The following is a 23,710-nucleotide window of genomic DNA, read 5'->3' as shown; positions in this document are numbered from 1 at the left end:
ATGCTTTCTTCAAATCCATGAAAGCCCCATACAACTTCTTTCCCTTCTCTAGAAACTTTTCCACTAAAGATCTAAGAATGAATATCTGATCTACACAACCTCTTCCCTTCCTAAAGCCTCCCTGTTCTTCTCCGACTAATTCCCCTGTTCTTTCTCTAACTCTGTCAATAAGTATCCTACCATACTATCTATCTATAGCCCGACGCCCTAATCCCGCAAAGGGTGGCCGCAGACAAAACGCCTCCAAGTCACTCTGTCACCCACCATTTGACTATCCTCCCCCCAACTCGCCCCCCCCTCTCTCATATACCTCTCAACCCCATCCCTCCACCTCATCCTCGGTCTACCCCTCCCTCTCCCTCCCTTCACCTCACCTACATACACCCTCTTAGTCAGTCTTTCATTCCCCATTCTCTCCACATGTCCAAACCACCTCAGTGTATTTCTCCTGATCTTCTCAACCACATCCACATCTACCCCACAACGTTCCTTCACTTCTTCATTCGTCAACCTGTCCCTCCACGTCACTCCACATGCTCCTCTCAAGTAACTCATTTCCACTGCTCTCACTCTTGACTTGTTCCCCTCTTGCAAGGTCCACGCCTCGCTTCCATACGTCAGGGTAGGGATCACAATACCATCATGCAGTGACTTCTTAACTTCCATACTCACCTCCCTATTTCTCATCACTGCTTTCAGTGTACCAACAACCTTCCTTCCCTGCAGTACCCTTTCACGTACTTCATCCCCCAAAGTTCCATCCTTACTCATCACACTACCCAAGTACTTGAATGCACTCACATTCTCCATATCCTCACCATCCAACCTCACTGCACACTCTGTGACTTCATTCCTCTCAAACACCATAACTTTACCTTTGTTTACATTAACTTCCAGCTTCCTCCTCCTACACACTGTCCCAAATTCATTCACCAAACCTTGCAACTCCCATTCATCTTCACTCAACAATACTGTATCATCAGCAAACAGCAACACCGGAAGCTTCCAAATCTCATCCTCATTCATGAGGGCCAGCCCCACATCCACTGCCCTACCTTGCACCTCCTTTACAACGCCATCCATATACATATTAAACAGCCATGGAGACATCACACACCCCTGTTTCAGTCCCACATTGAGATCAAAGAACTCACTCAGCTCACCATCCACTCGCACCGTAGCCCTAGCCCCCTCGTATATACTCTTCACAGCACTCAGCAATTTCCCCTCCACTCCATATGTTCTTAATACCTTCCACATACCTTGCCTATCTATTCTGTCATAAGCTTTCTCCAAGTCCATGAAGGCAGCATACACTTTCCTTCCCTTCTCTAGATACTTCTCCACTAAACATCTTAGAACAAATATCTGATCTACACACCCTTTTCCCTTCCTAAATCCCCCTTGTTCTTCTCCAACTAGCTCCTCTGTCATATGCCTAACCCTATCAATGAGTATTCTACCATATATTTTACCAGTCACACTAAGAAGGCAAATACCCCTATGGTTACCACATACTTCTCTCTCCCCTTTTCCTTTGTACAGAGGAACAATTATACCTGATTTCCAGTCCTCTGGAACCCTTCCCTCTTCCCAAGCCACTCTACACAACTTCCATATCCACTCCACAACAATCTCACCCCCATACCTAAGCATTTCACCACACACTCCATCAATTCCTGGGGCCTTTCCCAGCTTAATCTTCTTCATCGCTTCCACTACTTCCGCCCTACTGATCTCTTCCTCCCTCCTCTCATCTCTTCTTCTCCCAGCCATTCCCCAGCCACTTATACTCACATTGCTCTCACTCTCTACATTCAACAAATCCTCAAAGTGCTCCTTCCATCTCCTCAATTTCTCTCTCTTCTCCACCAACAATCTATTATTCCCATCTTTCACTCCCCTATTATTTCCCCTTTCACACTGCCTTACTTTCTTTACCCCCTTCCAAAACAATTTCTTACTCTCCCTCCATTTCACACTCAGATTCCTCCCAAACTCTTCATCCACTTTCTTCTTACTCTCCTTCACCAGTCTCTTAACCTCCCTTCTCCTGCTCATATATATCTCTCTCTTCTCTCTCTCATCTTCTCCCCTACCTCTACTCGCCAACCATTCACCATATGCCTTCTTCTTTTGTTCCACAGCTCGTTTCACCTCATCATTCCACCATGCTGTCCCTTGCACACCCTTGCATCTCCTCCTCACTCCACAAACCGCCTCACACGCTGCGCCTATCTCTTCCGTGAATATCTTACATACGTCTTCCACCCCTTCCATCTGCTCTAGCTCATACCTTCCCAGTCTTTCTTCCACTGTGCTCTTATACTCAGTCATTTTCTCACTATCTTGCAATTTCTCCACTCTTCTCACAGGAGCTGCTTCCTCCTGTCTTCCCCTTCGCCTCCTCAACCACTTTCTTTGCATCTTTACCTTGTCCATCACTAAGTGATGGTCCAAGACTCCATTCCCCCACCCTCTCCACACTCTTGCATCCAACACTTGTCTTCTCATTCGCTCATCCACACACACGTAGTCTATCATTGCCTCCTATTATACTAAGAAGACAAATGCCCCTATGATTACCACACACTTCTTTTTCCCCTTTTCCTTTGTACAAAGGAATAATTATACCTGACTTCCAATCCTCCGGGACTCTACCTTCCTCCCAAGCCAATCTGCACATCTTCCACATCCATTCTACTACTATCTCTCCCCCATGCTTCAGCATTTCACCACACACTCCATCAATCCCTGGGGCTTTCCCCAATTTAACTTTTTTCATTGCTTCCACAACTTCTATCCTACTGATTTCTTCCTGTCTTCTCACCTCCCTCCTTCTCCCATCCATTTCCCAGCCACTAATACTCGCATTACTTCCATCCTGTATGTTCAACAATTCCTTAAAGTGTTCTCTCCATCTGCTCACTTTTTCTCCCTTCTCCACTAGTAATCTACCATTTTTATCTTTCACTCCCCTGCTAACCTCACATCCACCCTGTCTTACTCTCTTCACGTCTTTCCAGAACATATTCTTACAGTCCTTCCACTTTACACTCAAATTCCTTTCAAATTCCTCATCCACTCTCTCTCATACTAATCTTTTCACCTCTCTCTTTCTTTCTACATATAACTCTCTCTTCCGCCTCTCAACTTCTTCCACGCCCCTATTTCTCATCCATTCATTGTATGCTTTCTTCTTTTGTGCCACAGCCTGTCTCACTTCTTCAGTCCACCACGCTGTTCCTTGCACCCCCCTCCGTCTTCTCTTCCTCCCACACACAACATCACATGCTGCACATATTTCTTCAGTAAATATCCTGCACACACCTTCCACGTCCCCCATCTGCTCCAATTCATATTTGCCCAATCGTTCCTCCACTTCTCTCTTATACTCTGCCTTTTTCTCATCCTCTTGTAACCTTTCCACTCTCCTTGCAACTACTCATTCCTCCCGTCTTTCCCTTCTTCTATTCCTCCATCTTACTTGTATCCTAATTCTGGCCACCACCAAGTAGTGGTCAGAAAGTCCACTCCCCCATCCTCTATAAGCTCTTGCATCCATTACACATCTTTGCATCCTTTCATCCACACACACATAATCAATCATTGCCTTCCTTTCATTCAGTTCACCACCCACCCTTCTCATCATTCGCCATGTATACCTGTGGATCATTTTATGCCTGAAGAGGGTATTGGCTATCACCAACCCTCTCCCAGTACAAATGTCCACTAACGCACTGCCATTCTCATCTATCGCAGCAGGCACACCCCACTCACCAACTATTCCATCCACCTTCACATTCCCTACTTTACCATTCATATCACCGATCAAAAACACTCTCTCATTCCTTCCAAACTTTTCCATGCACACTTCCACATTTGTCCAGAACTCTTCTCTCACTCTGCTAGCACGATCTTGCGTTGGCGCATACACACACACAAGAGCCCACATTTGTATTCCAACTTTCAACTTTACCCACACAATCCTTGACCCAACTGATCCATACTGTCTTATGCTCTTCTTCCATCCTTTACTCACAACTATACATACTCCTTCCTTTGCCCTCTCATTCTCACATACTCCTACACATATACCCCATCCATACTCCCATTCTCTCACACTTTCTCCTCTCCATTTTGTTTCAGTCATTCCACATACATCCACTTTTGCACCCTCAAGCACCTGGACAATGTCTCTTTCTTTCACCTCATCATTCGCTCCTCTTACATTCCACGTAGCCATTACCAAGTCCTTTGTCCGGTCCTGGGTCGTCATCGTTTGGTCAGTCCTTGTCCGAAGCTTCTTGTTTTTTTAGTTAGTTGTTTTCCGGGGAGGGGCACTAATATAAGTCTGGAAAAAATCAAACTTTGTGGCAGTAAGTGAGGGTGCTCACCATCCACTCATTTGATGTAGTGCTGCTTTCAGGTGTCTGCTCTTTCCTCTCCTCCATCCTTCTTTCCTTCCATCCTCTTCTGTCTTTCTTTCCTTCATTCTTTCCTTGTCCTTCTGCCTACGGGTAACTTTATATTCCTTCTTCTGTCTTTCTTTCCTTCATTCTTTCCCCTTCCTTCTGCCTGTGGGTGACTCTAAACTGAGTGACAAGCCAAATGGTTTCCTGTACACCAGGAAACCATTTACTATGCTGGGTGGTAACCATATAACCAAATTACAGCACCCGGTGGTTTAGTGGGTAATTAAGGCGCTCCTATCGGACTAAGCCAGTGAAAGTTTATATCAAAGGGATGGTTGGGGTTAATTGTTCACGTAATGCCACTCGGGGATGAGTGAGGCTGGTCACTCTCATCGTAAATGTCAAGACCAACTTGCCTAACTCCAGGCTCCTACGCATCTCATGGGGCAACGTAGGTTTGGATGATGGATGGATGGATGGAAGTAAACTGTGCCTAAAAATGACAATGTTCACCCCACCTATGACTAAATCATCAACCTAAGTCTAAAAACAGTTTATAAATCAAGCTAAACACACAATTTTAGTCTAAAATATCAAAATCGGGTTTGGCCATCGTTAGGTGGGGTATGGTGGTATTTCTACCCCCATCGCTAAGCCAGGGTATCGCATCTAGGAGTATCATATATCGAGGTATACCTGTATTGTGACAGTTTTGGAAAAATATTACATCAAGAACAACACTGAGAATATCATGGCAGCTTGGAAGGAGGTACAGCTGAGCACACTTAATGCTGTCTGGAGAAAAGTATGGCCAGAGTGTGTGCACTCCTTCACAGGGTTCCCAGCAATGGAGAACGACCGTTGTGAGATCCTCAATCGCCTCCACGTGGCGAGGTTTATGGAGGTTGACAAGGCTGATGCACAAGAAGTCCTGGACAGCCACACCGAAGAACTCTCAAGAGGGGGGCTCACTGAGCTAAGGGAACAGCAAGGCAGTGGGAATGGTGGGAAGGATGAGGGGATGATAGGGAGGACGAACCCTTTCATGTTGTGGATATACACCAAGAACATGAAGGAGTTCCTGTCAAAGATGGATGAAGCCATTTCGTACGTCCAAGACAAGGACCCAAACCCAGCAAGGAGTGACATGGCAATGTATGGCATAGAGCAACACTTGAGATCAGACAGGGAGCTCCTGGGAACTAAAAAGCAGCATGGCAGACCACTATCACCTCCATCTTTCTTCCCCCCTTGCCACCAGCACTGAGGAAGAGCCAAGGCCATCAACAAGTGGGGTGCAAATGCTACATCCTGCATCACCTGCCTCCGTCTTGTCTGTCTCATTTTCATTGCCACCTGGCTCACCCCTAAGCTCCTCTGCCACCAAACTGCTGCCACATTGCCATGCTCCCCGGCTGCCACACTCTCCCTAAGCCTTACCACTCCCTCAGCCTCACTGCTTTGCTCTCCCTTGGCCTTACCTCTTCACTCTCCCTTGGCCTCACCTCTTCACTCTCCCCATTTCCTTCCGAGGACCTGGAGTGATCATCCAGGCCCTCCAGCTGTCTCCCAGCATCGAGGGAGACCCTTGGTGACAACTCAGACTAACTTGGAAAATACTTCAGGTGGTTGGCAGAAGTATTTTTTTTTAGATTTTAGGTTTCATAGTTCTTGGCCCCCTCCCTCTCTCCATTGAACCCACGTTATGTCGACTCAGATATACGATAAATCATCAAGCAATGGGTTTTCATTTGACGTAACCCCATCGTACATGGAGTTGTGACTATACTGTAATCCCTCTACTATCTGACGTAACAGAGCCAAAGGGACGTCCAGAAAGTGGTCCTTTCCGGAAAGTGGACCCCTGGCTCCTGGACTGGTACTTAATGACCCTAACCCAGCCTAACTCTGAAAGCCACCTAAATAACTCCCTACCGGACATGCATAGCACCTATTTAAGACCCTATTCACACCAATAATGGACATAAAGCATGAAATAAATGAAAAGGAACCAAAGAATGATGAATCAGAAGTGACTGTAGCTCAGCCAGGGTACTTACAGCACGTCTGTGGCCGCCTTCTCTAAGGCTTTGGCAGTGGTGAAAATGCTCTTGAAGTACGTACAGTAATCCAGTGTCGTGCTGCACTTACAGTAATTCTTTGCACTGTGAGTTATAATTGTTTAACACTGCACATTGTTAATTGCACCACGCCAGTTTCAACCGCCAGTTTGCACTCCACAGTTAATCCTTTGCACTCTACATTCTAATTTCTTAACACTGCACAACACTGTAAATTCCCATGTGGTCTAGTGGTGAGGTATTGCAGTTTATTCACTGTTTATTCATAAAAAACGAACACATGCACCATCCATTGTGATAAGCATCTACTCGTGATTCCAGTTAAGCAGTAACTGGTGGTGAGGGAGGAGCAGGGTTGCCAAATTGGAGCTCGGCCACATTACCACACTCCTCAATTTTCATTACCAAATTTAACTTTTCATTACCAAATTCGTAAAGCTAGCATTTATTCTTCACTAATTATATATACAAGTGCAAATAAATGTAATCACTCTCCTTATAATTAACAGCATGTTGATTATTTTCACACTATGTAGGCTAGCAGATTAATCGGAGACAGCAGACAATCCACCATCTCCATCCTGTGTATCCTCATACACATGAAAAATCCGTTTGGCTATTATTCTGATTCATTACCAAATGAATTTTTCATTACCAAATTGGTCCACATTTGTTAATGAAAAATACCAAATGGCAATCCTGACAGGGGAGGGGGGAGGAAGGAAGGGGTGAGGGGGCCGTGGTGTACACAGCTGTTCGGCACCGTGCGGCAATTTCAAATTATGGGTGGGAAAAAAAATCGGATTTTGGGGGGATTTTTTTCTTTTTTTGACCATTTCTGGGTTCCGAAGGTCCAGGCCCACAATGTCCGGGAAGTGGGGTGTCCGGAAAGTGGGCATCCGGATAGTACAGGGTTTACTGTACTATGTGTGTCCACCATTTCTTGGCCCACCACACATCCTCCCATCATCAAACTCATATGGATATGTCCTTTTCATCACTCTATTTACACCCATTTCCTCAACATGACCATACTATCTGAACACTCTCTACTCCACATCCTTCAGGAATCAACATTATTCCATGTCTTACCAACTTTCCACACTCCACATACACACACAAAATACTCAACAAACCCATCTCCACTGCCCTTACTCATGATTTCTCATTTTCATGGCATGCCAGAGTCACATCTGTTTGTTAATCTATCTATCTATCTATTGCCAGACGCCTCAATCCCGTTTGGGGTGGCCACAAACAAATCGCCTCCAAGTCGCCCTGTCCCCCGCCAATTCACTCCCCTGCTCCCAACTCACACCCCTCTCTCTCATATACCTCTCCACCCCATCTCTCCATCTCATCCTCGGCCTCCCCCTCCCTCTTTCCCCCTCCACCTCACTCACATACACTCTCTTCGTCAGTCTTTCACCCTCCATCCTCTCCACATGGCCAAACCACCTCAGTGTGTTCCTCATAATGCTTCCTATCACATCCACATCAACACCACAACGCTCCTTATATCCTCATTCGTCAGCCTGTCTCTCCATGTGACTCCACAGGCTCCTCTTAAATAACTCATTTCTATGGCTCTCACTCTTGACTTGTGTCCTTCCAACAACGTCCAAGCTTCACTTCCGTACGTTAGAGTTGGTATCACAATACTGTCATGTAGTAACTTTTTCACTTCCATGCTCACTTCCCTGTTTCTTATCACTGCTTTCAAAGAACCAGCAACCTTTCTTCCCTGCTGTACCCTTTCAAGCACTTCACCCTCCAAACATCCATCCTTACTCATCACACTACCCAAGTACTTAAACGTACTCACATTTTCCAATTCCTCACCATCCAACCTCGCTGAACATTCACTGACTTCACCTCTCTCAAAGACCATCATTTTACTCTTCCCTACATTCACCTTTAGATTCCGTTTCTTACACACTCTCTCATGCAAGCCTCTCACAGCTGCCACACACACACACACCTGTGTATTGTATCAAGATCTTCATATGACTGGTCATTTTCCTTCCCAGTACTATGCTACTTGGTACTTTCTTTGCACATTTACCACTCTTCTTCATCAGTTGTATCCTAGTACTTTAACTCCCCAGTTGTAAAAGGAGTTTGTTCAGTGTGGGGGCTTCTTGATATATTTACATGTTGGTAGATACCATAAGGCATCAAACTGGAATGAGAATGTTCAAAATAGAACAAAAACAAATAATACTGCTGCGTTCATGCAAAGGGCACACAGGGAGAACACTAATGTTGCCAGGTGGTGCCAAATAGAGCATTTCTTGCCCCAAATCTGATATTTTATATTAAAAAAGAAAAAAAAAAATTATTTGGCAAAGTTATTTGTTGCCAAAAAATTGAATCTTGCCATTTTGTAGCAAATTTTGGACCTTCTTTATACAGTATGACTGTCATATGACATTAGCCTGGAAGAATATAACAATGTTCCAACCATAAAAGGTATTAACACTCAAAATCCTATGACTGACTTTCAGTGGAATAACAACTGGTATGGGAGAAGACTGACCATGAGAGTATCTTGATTAGGTTGGATTTAATGCTCAGATGCAAACAAAATGTTAATGTTGGCATTTATGAAAGCAAGGCAGATGATGAAACTGCTAAGGTTATGCATACTGTGGATGCTGAACCTTGATGGTACACCATCTGAAAATGAAGTTTAATTATTGCATTTTTTTTTTTTTTTTCGTAAATAAATGTTGTTGTTGGCTTAACACAGCATACTTCTCAAAGTGAATATCATGCTTACTGATTTTTGGTCATCCAAGAGGCAAGAGTTTTATGTACGGTAGTGTTCATTTACCGGAAATCATTTAGTACTAAATTTAGGTTAGTTTCTCTCTTGGCAAAATTTAGCACAACCTAACAGAAATAACTGATGCTTTTTTTTTTGTCATTCGCCACTTAGAAGTCTGGTAAATTTTTGTCATTTTTCTTAATACAGTATTTGTGAAAAAAGGCCAAAATTTAGGATACAAATTCCAAAAATGAGTCTATACTTGGCAATGCTGGGCAGCAACTGTACTCGTCAGGACTGGTAGTTCGAGCTACAGTAATCCCTCGATTATCTGTCATAATGTAGCCAAAGGCATGACTGGATATGGAGCAATATCCTCTACTGTACCAATACCCTACCTATACCCATACCCAACCTACTGTATATGTACAGTACCCCTCCTAATTTTGGCAGTGTTCTGCAGTCTTTCAGCTGTTTTTAGACATCAAAACACAAATTGCAATATGCAGTATAATCCTTATTTAAAAAAAAAAAAAAAAAAAAAAAAAAAAAAATGCAAAACCGTACCAATATGTAATAGGTGGTCCAAAAATTACATGCCAAATTTTGTCTTCTGCTGGAATACATGACAGTTAAACCTACTAATGGTGAGAAACTGTAAATGTCAACAGCGGATTGTGTAAATGCCAGAAAGTGTGTGTATGTGTATTTATCTAGTTGTATTTACCTAGTTGTGATATACAGAAATGAGCTACGCTTGTGAGGTCCTGTCTCTGTTTCCCAAGTCAGATTTTGCTTTGAACTCCTTTAAGTTTTAAACTGGACAATCTCCTTGTCCAGGCTATTCCACAGGACTATGCATCTCTATGAAAAACTGTATTTCTTGATATCCCTCAAGCAACCTGGCTTTTTTAGGTTTCATTCCATGTTCTCTTGTTGCTCTCCCATCCCATACAAACGATGTGGAGCCTACAATGGTGCCCCTTTAAACTAGGTGGACAGACAAAAAAGTGGCATCCTTCTGGGAACCAAACCTCCACACTGTCTGTCTCAAGGGAATGTCAATTCAATGCATAAGATGGCCATGCTGGGACACTTGCTTGCCTGCAGTTGATAGGTCTGCTTAGCTAGACAACAGGGTTACTCAACAACCACCACCACCATCATGTCACATTGTGTGTCACTTTTTCTCACAAAAACCATCACTCTGCTCTTATCCACATTTACTTTCAAAGCCCAACATTCATGGGGATCCACAAAACTCTACACCAGTCTACCATATTCATGTCAGAAAATGAAATCTAAAACCATATACATTGCACAGATAGTACTGTACATCTGAATATTGTACCATGCAGTGGTACTTACAGTGAATTTTTTCTTCATTGTCAAATTTCATATTCTGTAGTGAAGTAAGTAGCTCATCTGTGCAGAGAGTTGGTACAGGTGCAGTTTTTTTGCTAAACCTGAAAAATGGTAAGCACAGCATGAGGAAGATGCAAATGACAGTCCAATAATGTGGCATATAGCCACTGTGATTAAGAGTAATAGTTAGCTTGTAGAGATCTAACATAAGCATGAACTTGGGTTATAGCTCCTGTGGTTCTTATGCACTGCTTTAATCAGACTTAAAGAAAGAGAAGATCTTAAATCTGGCTGAGATGAAAAGGTATTTGTTGTACTATAATTTAAAGCAGCAAATACCTGATTATAATTTGAATAACTGGAAATACCAGTATATACTCAGGTAAATAACACAATATCCAAAGTTAGGAGTTTATTTACATGTCTATACAGTATGTTGTGCATGGAACTATGGTGGCTTGGTGGTCAAGTGTTCATCTTCCTTTCTGCTTCTGCTCCATGTCTGGTGTTTGAAAGTTGAAACTCAGTATATGGCAAACTGGTTGTAGAGTACGTTCTTTCATTTTCTCAGTTTGCCCCCTGTTTCTTCATACCAGTGACATACACTGACACTGTAACACAATCTTCCACAACTGCCACATGCAGACAACCCTTCCCCAACTGTAATTCAACATATGTAAGGCTAATTCTAGCTGCACTATTACTCTCCTTCCAAGGAGGAGATCCAGTCTTGCACTGAACCCTATATGGATTGTTACAGTTACATGTTGTGCGTAAATTTGAAAGTACAGTACATCATTCTTGTCATCAGTCTCATTTTCCAACACTTTCTTTGACATTTTAACCAATATTCATGTTTTGAATATGGTATACCAGCTCAACTTCATCAGCCTGCGGTTGTGTCCTAAACTGAATATAATCATCAGCTGGAAAAAAGGCTTGTTGACGGTTAAGTAGTTTCTCTTTATCCATTTTGCAGTGCAATTTTGCACTGTTGCAGTTCATTCATCCATCCAAGGTTGCTCATTCTTCCATCCAAGGTTATCAGTAAAGTTCTGCATTACTTATGCTGTGTTTTGTGCCTTGGGCCAACAGCACATCTACAAAAGTCATTCCCAATATCAATAGCCTTAAAAGCTCTTTATCGTTCATTGCCAAAGTTTTACTCTCATATCAATCTGCTGGAACTGGCACATTTTCTGTCCTTTTCACCTCAAAACTAACCATGCTACCCTTCAAAGGACCACCAGTTTCTCTAACTACTTTAATCTTATGACACTCTCTGTATACTTTCATACTTCATTTTGCTCCCCGATTTCTAAAGCTATCCTACTCAAGCACCTCATCATCTATCTGCACTTTGCAAACCATCCTGGTTTCTCTCTGTTCTGAAGGTGCTGCATACTAGTATTTACTCTTATATTTTTAACTTTCAAACACCATTATATTGTTTTCATTTGCACTCACTTTCAGTTTTCTTCTTGTACATACTCTGCTCTTCAGACCCAAACACTGCCTTTTGTTTGCATAACACTTAGCCCAACAAAGAGTTCAGTAAATATTGTTGATCTCTAGAATCAGTGATTACTCGGTTATTGCGCATAATTGGTACCACACCTAGTGCGTGATAATGAAAGCACAGAACCTATGGGATTTATCCTAACTGGTACTGGGCACTGCACTCGTACAGTAAACCCAAATGCTCCCTTTTACAACAATTTAGACCCACTAAACACAGTGGACTTTCAAAGTACATATCTGGATGGACGGTCCACAACCTCACACACTGTGATTTCGTGTACTGTGAATACATAATGTTATGGGGGGAAAAAACATATGGGCGGGACCCCCTCAAACCTTGATATTTTTCTATCCTTAGAGACATAATACAGGGAAAATTTATAAGACATATACTACAGATATAGCTTGAATAACAAAAATATGGTCAGTCACCTTAAAAACAGTATATGACAGGCATGATGGGCTTAAATAGCTCCTCCTGAGCATCTTCCCCACAAGCCTCTAACTCAGTCACTTCAGCCAAAAACCCCTCGAAGCCCGATACTGACACAACTGACGTTGCATCATCTTCGTCCTCTGGATCAGACGATGTAACTGGTTCCTCATTTTCACTTTCTTGAGGCCGCCGTGTGTAACTTGTTATGAGTGTCTGCTTCCTCCTGTTAATTTCTTGCTTGTCTGTGTAGAAGCGGAGGGCTTTGTCGATATTAACAAGACTCTCCTCCATTCTTTGCTGGCAGATTTCCTGTTCCTTCACTTCTTCTTTGAGCTCATCCACTGCTGCAAAGATCTTGCTCATCCTTGACACAGACAGTTTTATGCTGCCCTCCATCACACTAGGCTCCTCTACATGACTGCCTGGCCTCGGGCTCAGTGTCAGCCTTGTCTACCTGATGCAACACTTCCTGGGAAGGCTGTTCCTCAGTAGCAGTGTGTGCCTCTCATATGTCCGCCAATGTTACGTCCTCAAAACCTGGTACAGCTTGTGCTGCTGTGAGTGTGGCTGCCTCAGCCTCCACTAGTGGTTGAATGGTCATCCTGTGGTTCGTGCATAAGTGAGGCACGAATAGGCGCCACACATGGTTCACCGTTGCAGGGTTTATCTTGTCCCAAGCTTGTAGGATGAAATCAACTATGTCCTTTACTGTAAAACTACGCCAGAATGCCACAACAGACATGTCGGCTGAGGCAGTGGGGGTTCAGCCACAGGCGGAGATGGTGCAGGTTCAGCTGTGTTGTACATTTCTAAGTCACTGTCTTCTTCTAGGGCATGAAGCTGCATCATGTGGGGGAGGGGGGGGTCGCAAAGTCTGGGAAAATAAGTTTGGGGCCATTCCTTGCCTCTGCCTCGCATATTGTGGGCTAAACTCGCGCATTCAAAGTTATATGGTTAAGATTTTGGTCACCTGTGTACTATGCAATTCGCGCATTGTGATCACGCTTACTGTGCGAGCCCACTGTACAGTATATACATACTGTTATGGTAAGTATCAGAAACACACACACACAGGCATGGTTAGGTTAATAGAAAATGATGAAAAGGGCACATTAAGGAAGAAATATGTAACATATAGAGACCTGAGATGGGCCTGAGGTTTGAGGTTCTGAGGCTAGGGGGTTAATGGTCTCCACCACCTGGGATTAACTCCTTAAGTATGGCCTTGTATTTGAATCCCTCAAAGCCATCAGAAACCACAGATTTTGCACCATTATTGTGGTCAGAAACCAGCTGCAGTGTGCAATAACGAAGTTTATATGTCCATTGTTCGAGAAAATGAGAAGTTTCCATAACATCTGAGATGCATCTAGATGCCCACTAGTGTCAATGGGGTTCCCCAAGACCTTTGTTCCTGCCCACACAACATGCACGGCTCTTCCTGTGCTTTTCCATGTGGCCCACACTCCTGCTCCCTTTCTTTTTGTGACCGCAGTCCTGCTCAGGCTGCTCCCAGCCTCAGTCATGCAGAAGTATTTGCATACAGTTTATCTTGCACCAAAATCTCCATTACAGAAATACCATGCATTAATAAGAACATTATATACTGTAGCTGTTTTGATTAAAAAGGGAGAAAATGGGATTGAAACAACAGCCTCTAAAAATACAGTCAGCCTCGCTATATGATTGTTCGCTGTGTAGGGTTGAACTGATAAGCAATTCTGCCGATTACTGATTAATCGGTAGTCAGTAACTGGGCAATACCGATTAATCGGCCAATTATAAAGAAATTTTAAATGTGATTAATCTTCATGAAATATTGGTAGCACAAAGTTTAAGACATCACTTTAATGTTACTCTTGACTTTGTTTACTGCCCAACTGCCACATACTGTATGGAGTGCAAATAGTTTTAGTCATTTGCTACTCTTCTTTAGTCTAGTTTTGCTTTGTTGCAACATTTCATTCTGCATATCCTGGTTATAATTTGTTAGAATTTGCCATTTTTCTTGTTCTTGTGGTGATCCTAGATGCTACTAGAAATGGTACACAAAATGTATTTATCATAGAAGAACTATAACAAGATGAAAAACTTGGTTCTTTAATATTCATTATCTGTCTATCTGTCCTGTAATATGGGAAATGGTAACAATACAGGTAGGTCCCGTTATACAACCATTCGATATACAAAAAACCGATGATACGAACTGGGTAAATTAGGAACTATTTTCGATGTATGATCTCAAAAATCCAATGATACGACATTCAGTCTGGGGCGAGGTGTGAGGATTTTAACTCAGTCGTCCCAGCAAACGCAGTCACTGCCGTTTTTTCTCAACCTCAGAGAGAATAGCGGGACTGCTCAGCTGCATTGTTGCCAGACATGCGATAATTGGCACACTTTGCGATAAGCGATAGCATGCATGCGATAATGCGATAACTTTCATAATTTCATAATCTGAAAAATAAATCGGGGATTGCAAAATTAACAAGTCTACTGTAAGACTAGTACAATTTGTCAGTTTGTCTTTCCATATGACTCCACATGATCCTCTCAAACAACTCATTTCCACTGCTCTCACTCTTGACTTCTGTCCCTCCAACAAGGTCCAAACTTCACTTCCATACGTTAGAGCTGGTATTACAATACTGTCATGTAGTAACTATTTCATTTCCATGCTCACCTCCCTGTTTCTTATCACTGCTTTCAAGGAACCAGCAACCGTTCTTCCTTGTTGTACCCTTTCAGGCACCTCACCCTCTAAATTTCCATCCTTACTCATCACACTACTCAAGTACTTAAACATATTCATTCATTCATTCATTGCCAGACGCCATGTATCCCAAACGGGGTGACCAAGGGCTTAGAGTTAATTGTTTTACAGGGAGGGGCACTAATCCTCCACCAACCCCACTTGACACGTAGGGAGAACGTTATGCCAACAGCATCTGGTGTTCCCAGGCGGTCACCCATCCAAGTACTAACCAGACCCAACGTTGCTTAACTTCGCTGATCGAACGGGAAGCGGTGTACTCAGCGTACATTCACTGACATCACTCCTCTCAAAGACCATGACTTTACTCTTCCATACATTCACCTTTAGATTCTGTTTCTTACACACACTCCCAAACCCATTCACCAAGCCTTGCAGCTCGCCTTCGTCTTCACTTAACAACAAAGTATCATCTGCAAACAACAGTACAGGGCATTTCCAAACACTGCCCTCTCTCATTAGGGCCACTCCAACATCCACTGCCCTACCTTGTACCCCTTTTATAACCCCATCCATCGATGGACTGAACAACCATGGAGACCTGACACATCTTTGTTTCAATCCAACTTTCAAATAGAAAAATTCACTCAGTTCATTATCCACATGCACTGCAGCCTTAGCACCCTCATACATACTCTTCACGGCCTTCAACAACTTCCCATCTACTCCTTATACTCTTAATATATTCCACAATCCTTGTCTATCCACACTGTCATATGCCTTCTCCAAATCCATAAAGGCCGCATACAACTTCTTTCTCCTCTAGAAACTTTTCCACTAAAGATCTAAGAATGAATATCTGATCTAGTGGCCTCTTCCCTTCCTAAAACCTCCCTGTTCTTCTCCAGCTAATTCCTCTGTTATTTCCCTAACTCTGTCAATAAGTATCCTACCATATACTTTTCCTTTTACACTAAGACAATCGCTTCTATGATTACCACACACTTCTCTTTCCCCTTTTCCATTGTACAGGGGAATAATTATACCTGACTTCCAATCCTCTGGGACTCTACCTTCCTCCCAGGCCAATCTGCACACCTTCCACATCCATTCTACTACTATCTTTCCCCCATGCTTCAGCATTTCACCACACACTCCATCAATTCCTGGGGCTTTTCCCATTATAACTTTCTTGATTGCTTCCATGACTTCCATCCTACTGATTTTTTCCCCTCTTCTCACATCCCTCCTTCTCCCAGCCATTCCCCAGCCAGTTATACTTGCATTACTTTCATTTTCTATGTTCAACAATTCCTTAAAATGTTCTCTCCATCTGCTCACTTTTTCTCCCTTCTCCACTAGTAATCTACCATTTTTATCTTTCACTCCCCAACAAACTTCTTTGGCCCCACGTCTAACTCTCTTTACCTCCTTCCAGAACATTTTCTTACATTCCCTCCACTTTACATTCAAGTTCCTTCCAAATTCCTCATCCACTCTCTTCATAGCCTCTCTTACTAATCGTTTCACCTCTCTCTTCCTCCCTGCATATAACTCTTCAGTTTCTCAACTTCTTCCACGCTCCCGTTTCTCATCCACTCACTATATGCTTTCTTCTTTTGTGCCACAGCCTCTCTCACCTCTTCATTCCACCATGCTGTTCCCTGTACCCCTTTTCGTCTTCTCTTCACCCCACACACCACCTTACGTGCCGCACAGATTTCTTCTGTTAATATCTTGCACACACCTTCCATGTCCCCCATCTGCTCCAATCCATATTTACTTAATTGCTCCTCCACTTCCTTCTTATATTCTGTCTTTTTCCATCCTCTTGTAACCTATCCACCCTCCTTGTATGAACTACTTCCTCCTGTCCTTCCGTTCTTCTATTTCTCCATTTCATTTGGACTCTGATTGTGGTGGTCAGGAAGTCCACTCCCCCAACCTCTATATACTCTTGCATCCATTACACACCTTATCCTTTCACCCACACACACATAATCAGTCACTGCCTTCCATTCATTCAGTTTCCTTCTCATCACTCGTCATGAATACCTATGGATCATTTTGTGCCTGAAGAGGGTATTGGCTATCACCGACCCCCTTCCGGCACAAATGTCATTCTCATCCATCTCTGCAGGCACACCCCACTCAACTACTTCATCCACCTTCACATTCCCTACTTTTCCATTCATATCTCTAATCAAAAACACTCTCTCATTCCTTTCAAACTTTTCCATGTACACTTCTACATTTGTCCAGAACTCTTCTTTCACTCTGCTTGCACGATCTTGCGTTGGCGCATACACGCACACAATCACCCACATTTGTAGTCCAACTTTCGATCTTACCCACACAATCCTTAAGCCAACTGATCAATACTCTTATATTCTCCTTCCATCTGTTACTCACAACAATACACACTCCTTCCTTTGCCCTCTCATTCTCACCTACTCCTGTGCATATTCCCCTTCCATACTCCTATTCTCTCACACTTTCACCTCACCATTTAGTTTCAGTTAATCCACATACATCCACTTTTGCACTCTCAAGCACCTGGACAATCTCTCTTTCCTTCACCTCATCATTTGCACCCCTTACATTCCTTGTAGCTATCCATACCATGTCCTTTGTTCAGTCCTTAGTCGTCACCTCTTGGTCAGTCCTGGTCCAATGCTTCTTGTTCATATTTTTAGTTAGTTGTTTTCCGGGGAGGGGCACTAACCCTCCGCCAACCCACTTGCTGTCATGTACGGAACACATGTCACTGGTTATAAGGTTACCATCCAGCGTTGTAAATGCTTTCCTGGTTTACAGGAAATCATTTGGCTTGCCACTCAATGTAGAGCTTCCCTAAAATAACAAAGGATAAATAACAAAGTATTTTTAGTGCCTGTACCTCCCTCTATGAAAAATAATACAGTATATCTGTACTTGCACTCCATTCATATCTCAATTTATTGATTTGTTTCTCTTCCCCCACAAGGTATAGAAACCCTTCTTGGTCGTTGAGATTAAAAATGTACTTGCTAGGCATTCAGAAGTCATGAAATGATGAGAGTGAATGCTATGTTCCATTTAGTTATGGCTTCACAGTACAAGAGTATTAACAAACAGCCAGGAGCGCATTTAGCAAGTTGTGTAGCAGGACATGCTAACGTGAGAAGTCTGGAGGTAAATAAACCTTTCTAAACTTTGTGTGCTTCCAGTAAATTTTACTTTTACCCAGATTTCCACTGTGAAATATAGGTACTACAGCAGTTGACTGTGCAATATAATAAAAAGGGTACAATTTTTCATCTCCAATATATAATGGGTATGATAACAAGTGCTACTATATAGTGTGCATACTGTGTTGCAATTGCAGGGCCCCTTTGGGATCCATGACCAGTATTTTCTAAAATTACGAATTCACAGGGATCTCTGTAACTTACCCTTTGCGAATTTGGAGGGTCTGCTGTATATCACTTTATCTCACTATGGGGATGGACCCTGGTCTGACCCCGGTGAGGTGCTGTCTGCCACAATGGGGTGTCTAGTCCCTACACAGAGCGTGTACTCTACTGCACCAGTAGGACAGCTTCATTGATGCAGTTGTTATCTGTGGCTGACAGGTCTGCTTGGCCAGACAGACAGGTTAAGCAACAACAACATGATATAAACTAAAGAGTTCATAAGTATCTTACTTTCTTAACAGTGCCATGTTTATGAGTCTGGCACTACCCAGCTGTCCTTTCATGTGTCGCTTCCATCGAGTGGCAACAGCATGATCGTGTCTCTCTGTGGCTTCTTCATTTTGGGGCACCCATTTGGACTTCAACAACTTCTGTAACAGTTGCAATTAACCTCTTTATTATGATGAATTTTTTTCTTCATGCTATCTCCTGATGACCTTACTCAGCTTATAAAAGGTCTTTCATATACTGTACATGTTAATGAACTCTGAACATATTCCCTCCAGTTCAAATACTCTTTAAAGCTGAATATAATTAACTGGTAGTAGCAAAAACAATGTACAAATGATGCTCTTGTACTGCATAGCTTAAAGCCATAGTTTTTTTTTTTTTGACAGAGGTAATACAGATATGGTCATAATTATGGGTGTTTTTAACCTGAGAGAAAAGTTTACAAATCCTGGCTCAAAATTCTCAGTACACATAAAATGAGGAGATCTAAAGCACACCTCTTTAGTCTTGATCATCATCACCACCACCATCATCATCTCTGACACCTTCCTTCCCCTTGGGAACCCCCAGATGGGGGATGGCCATGACAGAAGCACCTCCTGGCTGCTTTATCCCACACACCTTTGTCACTCTCTCAAACACTCTTCTTCCTCTTCCCACTCTTCGGTGTACTGTTCCACCCTCTTCTTCCACACCACATATGGTGTACCTCTACCAACACTGTCCTTACATCACTTTCACACGCTTCCTTTGGCACCCGATCTGTGTACATTCTTTGTAATTCTCCATGCCATTTCAGTGTCTTCCTGTTTATCTCCTCCATTTTAGTGACTTCCTGTTTATCTGCTCAACAGTGTCACATCTAACTCCTATACCCATTTCTTCTATTCCACAATGTCCATAAAAATCATATCTTTTCTTAAACTCTCAATCCTCCCCACGCCTGCAGTTATCTTAAGAAAGATCATTTCAACAGCTTGCAACTAGAGCAGCTTTTTGTCACTCATTGCCAAGGTTTCACTTCCATACCAGAGTGTTGGCAGTAAGGCACTCATGCAGGGCTTTCTTAACCTCCATACCTACTCTCCTACCCTTCAAAATACAACCGAGCTCACCTCTCCCCCAAAGCGATGTCTTTAACTTCACCCTCCATTTTGCCATATGTGCACAGTACAGCTCCCAGATACTTAAAGCTATCAACCTCCACAAGCATTTCACCACCCATCTGTACCCTACATTTCACTTTATTCTTTCTACCCTGTACTGCCTGCTAAAATCTTTTGCCTCATATTTTTTCCCTTCACATGCCGTTATCTTACTTTTTGTCATTTTCATTTTTTTCCTCTTATACAGATTTTTGTCCATGTAATTCACTACCTTTTGCAGGTCACTCTCACTTTCTGCCATCAAAACAGCATCATCACCATACGAACAGATTACGAATCTCCATTCACTGTCATTTAATTTCAGTTTTGCTTCTATAACTGCTATACTCATTTTCATCTTTCTCGCTACTACAGCCACATCCATCCATTCATCCATCATCTAATCCTATGTTGCCCCATGAGGAGCATTGGAGCCTGGGGCTAGGAAAGTTGGTCCTGGCATTTAAGATGACAGTGACCAGCCTCACTCATCCCTGAGTGGCATTGCGTGAGCAATAAACCCCAACCACCCCTTGGATATAAACCTTCACCGGCTCAATCCGATTGGAGCACCTTTATTACCCACTAAACCATCAGGAGCCAAAATTTGGTTGCCAAGATGATATAACACATTCTCGTCTTAACATCTACATTGATGTTACAAGAATCACCAAGTTTCTTCCCCACCTTGACACATGCAGCACCATCTTAATAAAAGGATTTTGTTGCCCTCAACAAACTTCCTACTACACCATATATACCTAACACACTCCACAGTTCATTCCAGTCCACCCTATCATAAGCCTTCTCCAAGTCCATAAATGCAACATACAGTCTCTTATTCTTTGCAATGTACTTCTCAAAAAAAAATAAATAAATAAACAAAAAAAATAAATAACTGTAAATACTATATTTGGTTTGCACATCCCCTACCCTGTCTAAATCCATCCTGTTCCTTTCCTGTGTTATCCTGTTATGCTACACACCCCTCTATAAGCATCCTACTGTACACCTTTCAATTAATAAACTAATCTCTCTGTGAGTTTTACATTTTTCTTTACTCCCTTTTTCTTTATGCAATGAAACTATTATCACTTTCCTCCAGTCTTCTGGAAGTTTCTGTCTCCCATGTCAGTCTACACACTTTGTGCATGGAACTGACAGCCTCATCACCACCGACGTAAACATTTCTCCACTAATACTATCCTCTCCTGGTGCCTTATGCAACTTCAGCTTATTAATTGCTGTACAGTAGATGCTTGATTTAATGAACTAATTCAGCTAACCCCCAGTCTGTTATCTCTAATTTTCTGCTGAATTGAGTTCCATAAGCAAGGCTTAATATAAAGGAAAATTTTCCTGTATTTCAAACTCTTTTCTGCTAAATCCTTGAAGCCAACAGTCAAGCCAAGTTGCTGACAGTGCATGCCCAAACTTAGCAAACTACGCTAACTCTCAGTGCTACACACAGCAGTCTGAACCCACAATTTATATCCATCCATCATCCAATCCTATGTTGCCCCATGAGGAGCATAGGAGCCTGGGGCTGGGCAAGTTGGTCCTGACATTTAAGATGAGAGCCCCCCACTTAAATACATTATTGTGTACAAGTTAAATGATATATACAGTATAGTCACTGCTTGTATACCGCGGGATGTTGTACCCTGAAGCTACCGCTTTATGAGATTTCCGCATTATAGGGCCACATGTTTACATGTTACAGGGTTTCATGGTACCTAAGCCAGCCCCAAGTTCACCTTTTGGGGCAATTTTTTTTTTTTTTTTTTTTTTTTTTTTTTTCCCCCATGACATTTATCTACCTAATAAAGACTTCATTCCACACAAACACGTAGGATTCCTCACCTTGAATGGAAGAGGTTGTGGGCTTGCTTGGGGGAGGTGGAGTGGGGTTCTGAGGCACGGCAGGACTTCTACTGGTCCCCAGCCTGGTCGTCCTGCCGTGCCAGTTCCATAGAGTCTTCTTCTGAGGAAGAAGATGAGTCCTGCACGTCCTGATCCCTCTGTTGCCACTCTTCTGCTTCCTGCAAACCCCTCACAGTCAAGAGAAATATCAGACATAGCATCTTCTTCTGGTTGTTGTTACTCTTGAATCTCTCGACACGGAAAGTAGCAGGTGAGGAGAGTCTGGTGGCGCTGGCGAATTTTCTCCCGCCAGAGGTCTTCATAGGCTCGCATTGCATGCAACACAGTGTCCAGAGTTTCAGCCTTGTGTACCTCATCAACTTCATATGCCAGGATGGCTTCCTTGAGCACTTCTGCACCAGCCAGGATGTGACTGATAAGCCACTGACGTAATTGGTGCAGTGGTTGGTGCCTCTGCCTGATCTTCCTGGTCCTCTGCCTCACGATGTTCCTGATCTAACTCATTAATTCATTGCATGGCATCCCTGGCATGGTATTATCCTCGACTACCTCCACCAAATCTTGTTCTTGCACCTCTTCACAACCAGGCACAGCTCGGCCCGCTCTCATCACTTCCTACCGTATAGTCAGGCCGGGTCAGGGGGCCAAAAAAAAAAAAAAAAAAAAAAGTAAAGATCACACAGAGCACGTGTGCATCCAGAGCACGAGGAGAGGGTAGGCTCAACTGGGGTGGGAATGCTCAGTGGACCGTGACGACACCCCGAGCAGACACATGACAGCAATATGTCATAGGCTCAAGCAATCTGACCTGTCTATCACTTGCCGCGTTGTGTGATTTCCATCCATATTTTATGCCTCGCACTGCATTCTGTCTATCATTGGTCGCATTGTATGACTTGGAAACATAAATTGGGGCCTTCTGCCGTGTTGTGTCCATCATCACCACGTAGTCAGGTGCTGTTAAAAATGAGCAGCTTCCTCTGACCACATTATATATATATATTTTTTTCCATGTCGTGACATTTTTAGGACATAAAATGGCACCTCCCGTATTATACGAGATTCGCACTATGGGATCACGTGTTATGCAAGCAGTGACACTGACTTAGTAGTAAAATATCCACACACAAAGAATAAGGTAAGGATAGTAGTGTACCAAATACTGTACTGTATTAAATAAGGATAGTAAACTACAGTAAGGTTTATCTCCAAAACTAGGGGTTCTGCACTTGTTGCAGAAATATAGCTGAAAACAAGTAGCCATACTGACCCCTCCCAAACCTGTGTCAAGACTGGGTGTGGTTTAGTCACTGTCAGAGTCACCCTCCATCAGCATTCGAGGTGCTACAGCGGTGACAGGCTGGGGAGCATCAGGGATGGTGCCCCATCTTCTCAGTTATTTCCAGTTCTGGCCAAGAGAAAGCCTCAGCGTCTCCTTCTTTTCCTGAACCTTAGGCATGGTTCTTAAAAGCTTTGGTTCACTGAAAAAAAGACAAATAAGGCCATAACACTAAGGCAAAGCCACACACACATGGAGCAGTTGTTTACAGTTGTGGGATCACGTGAAGACTGCATGCTTAGTGGGGATGTGTGGCAACACTGCACACCGCTGGTCGGGGGAATGTTTCCAGTACGGGCTTGATGATGCGCATGATTTACGGGACTTCTTCCGGTAATTAAGTGGTTTTTGGAAC

General features: G+C 43.0%; 1 protein-coding gene and 1 pseudogene across 3 annotated transcripts in view; both read right to left on the bottom strand.

The window, feature by feature from the left end:
• The window catches only part of LOC145406673 (uncharacterized), a 55,291-nt gene that overhangs the window by 5,347 nt on the left and 26,234 nt on the right, over positions 1-23,710 (bottom strand). For 2 of the 3 annotated variants that reach the window (XM_080277767.1, XM_080277766.1), the window contains exons 4-5: positions 18,988-19,127; positions 10,635-10,732 (exon numbers count right to left, since the gene is read on the bottom strand). In XM_080277767.1, coding sequence (XP_080133893.1) covers positions 10,635-10,732; positions 18,988-19,127 — 238 coding nt within the window. The remainder of the gene's footprint in view (positions 1-10,634; positions 10,733-18,987; positions 19,128-23,710) is intronic. The other variant, XM_080277768.1, reaches the window with a different exon arrangement.
• LOC145406943 (5S ribosomal RNA) lies at positions 15,525-15,643 on the bottom strand (annotated as a pseudogene).

Source organism: Coenobita brevimanus, chromosome 71, assembly GCF_032717465.1.
Source record: "Coenobita brevimanus isolate Jiangsu-jjx chromosome 71, ASM3271746v2, whole genome shotgun sequence".
Taxonomy (NCBI): domain Eukaryota; kingdom Metazoa; phylum Arthropoda; class Malacostraca; order Decapoda; family Coenobitidae; genus Coenobita; species Coenobita brevimanus.
Note: the sequence above shows the minus strand (reverse complement) of the source record. Positions and strands in the feature narration are given on the sequence as shown.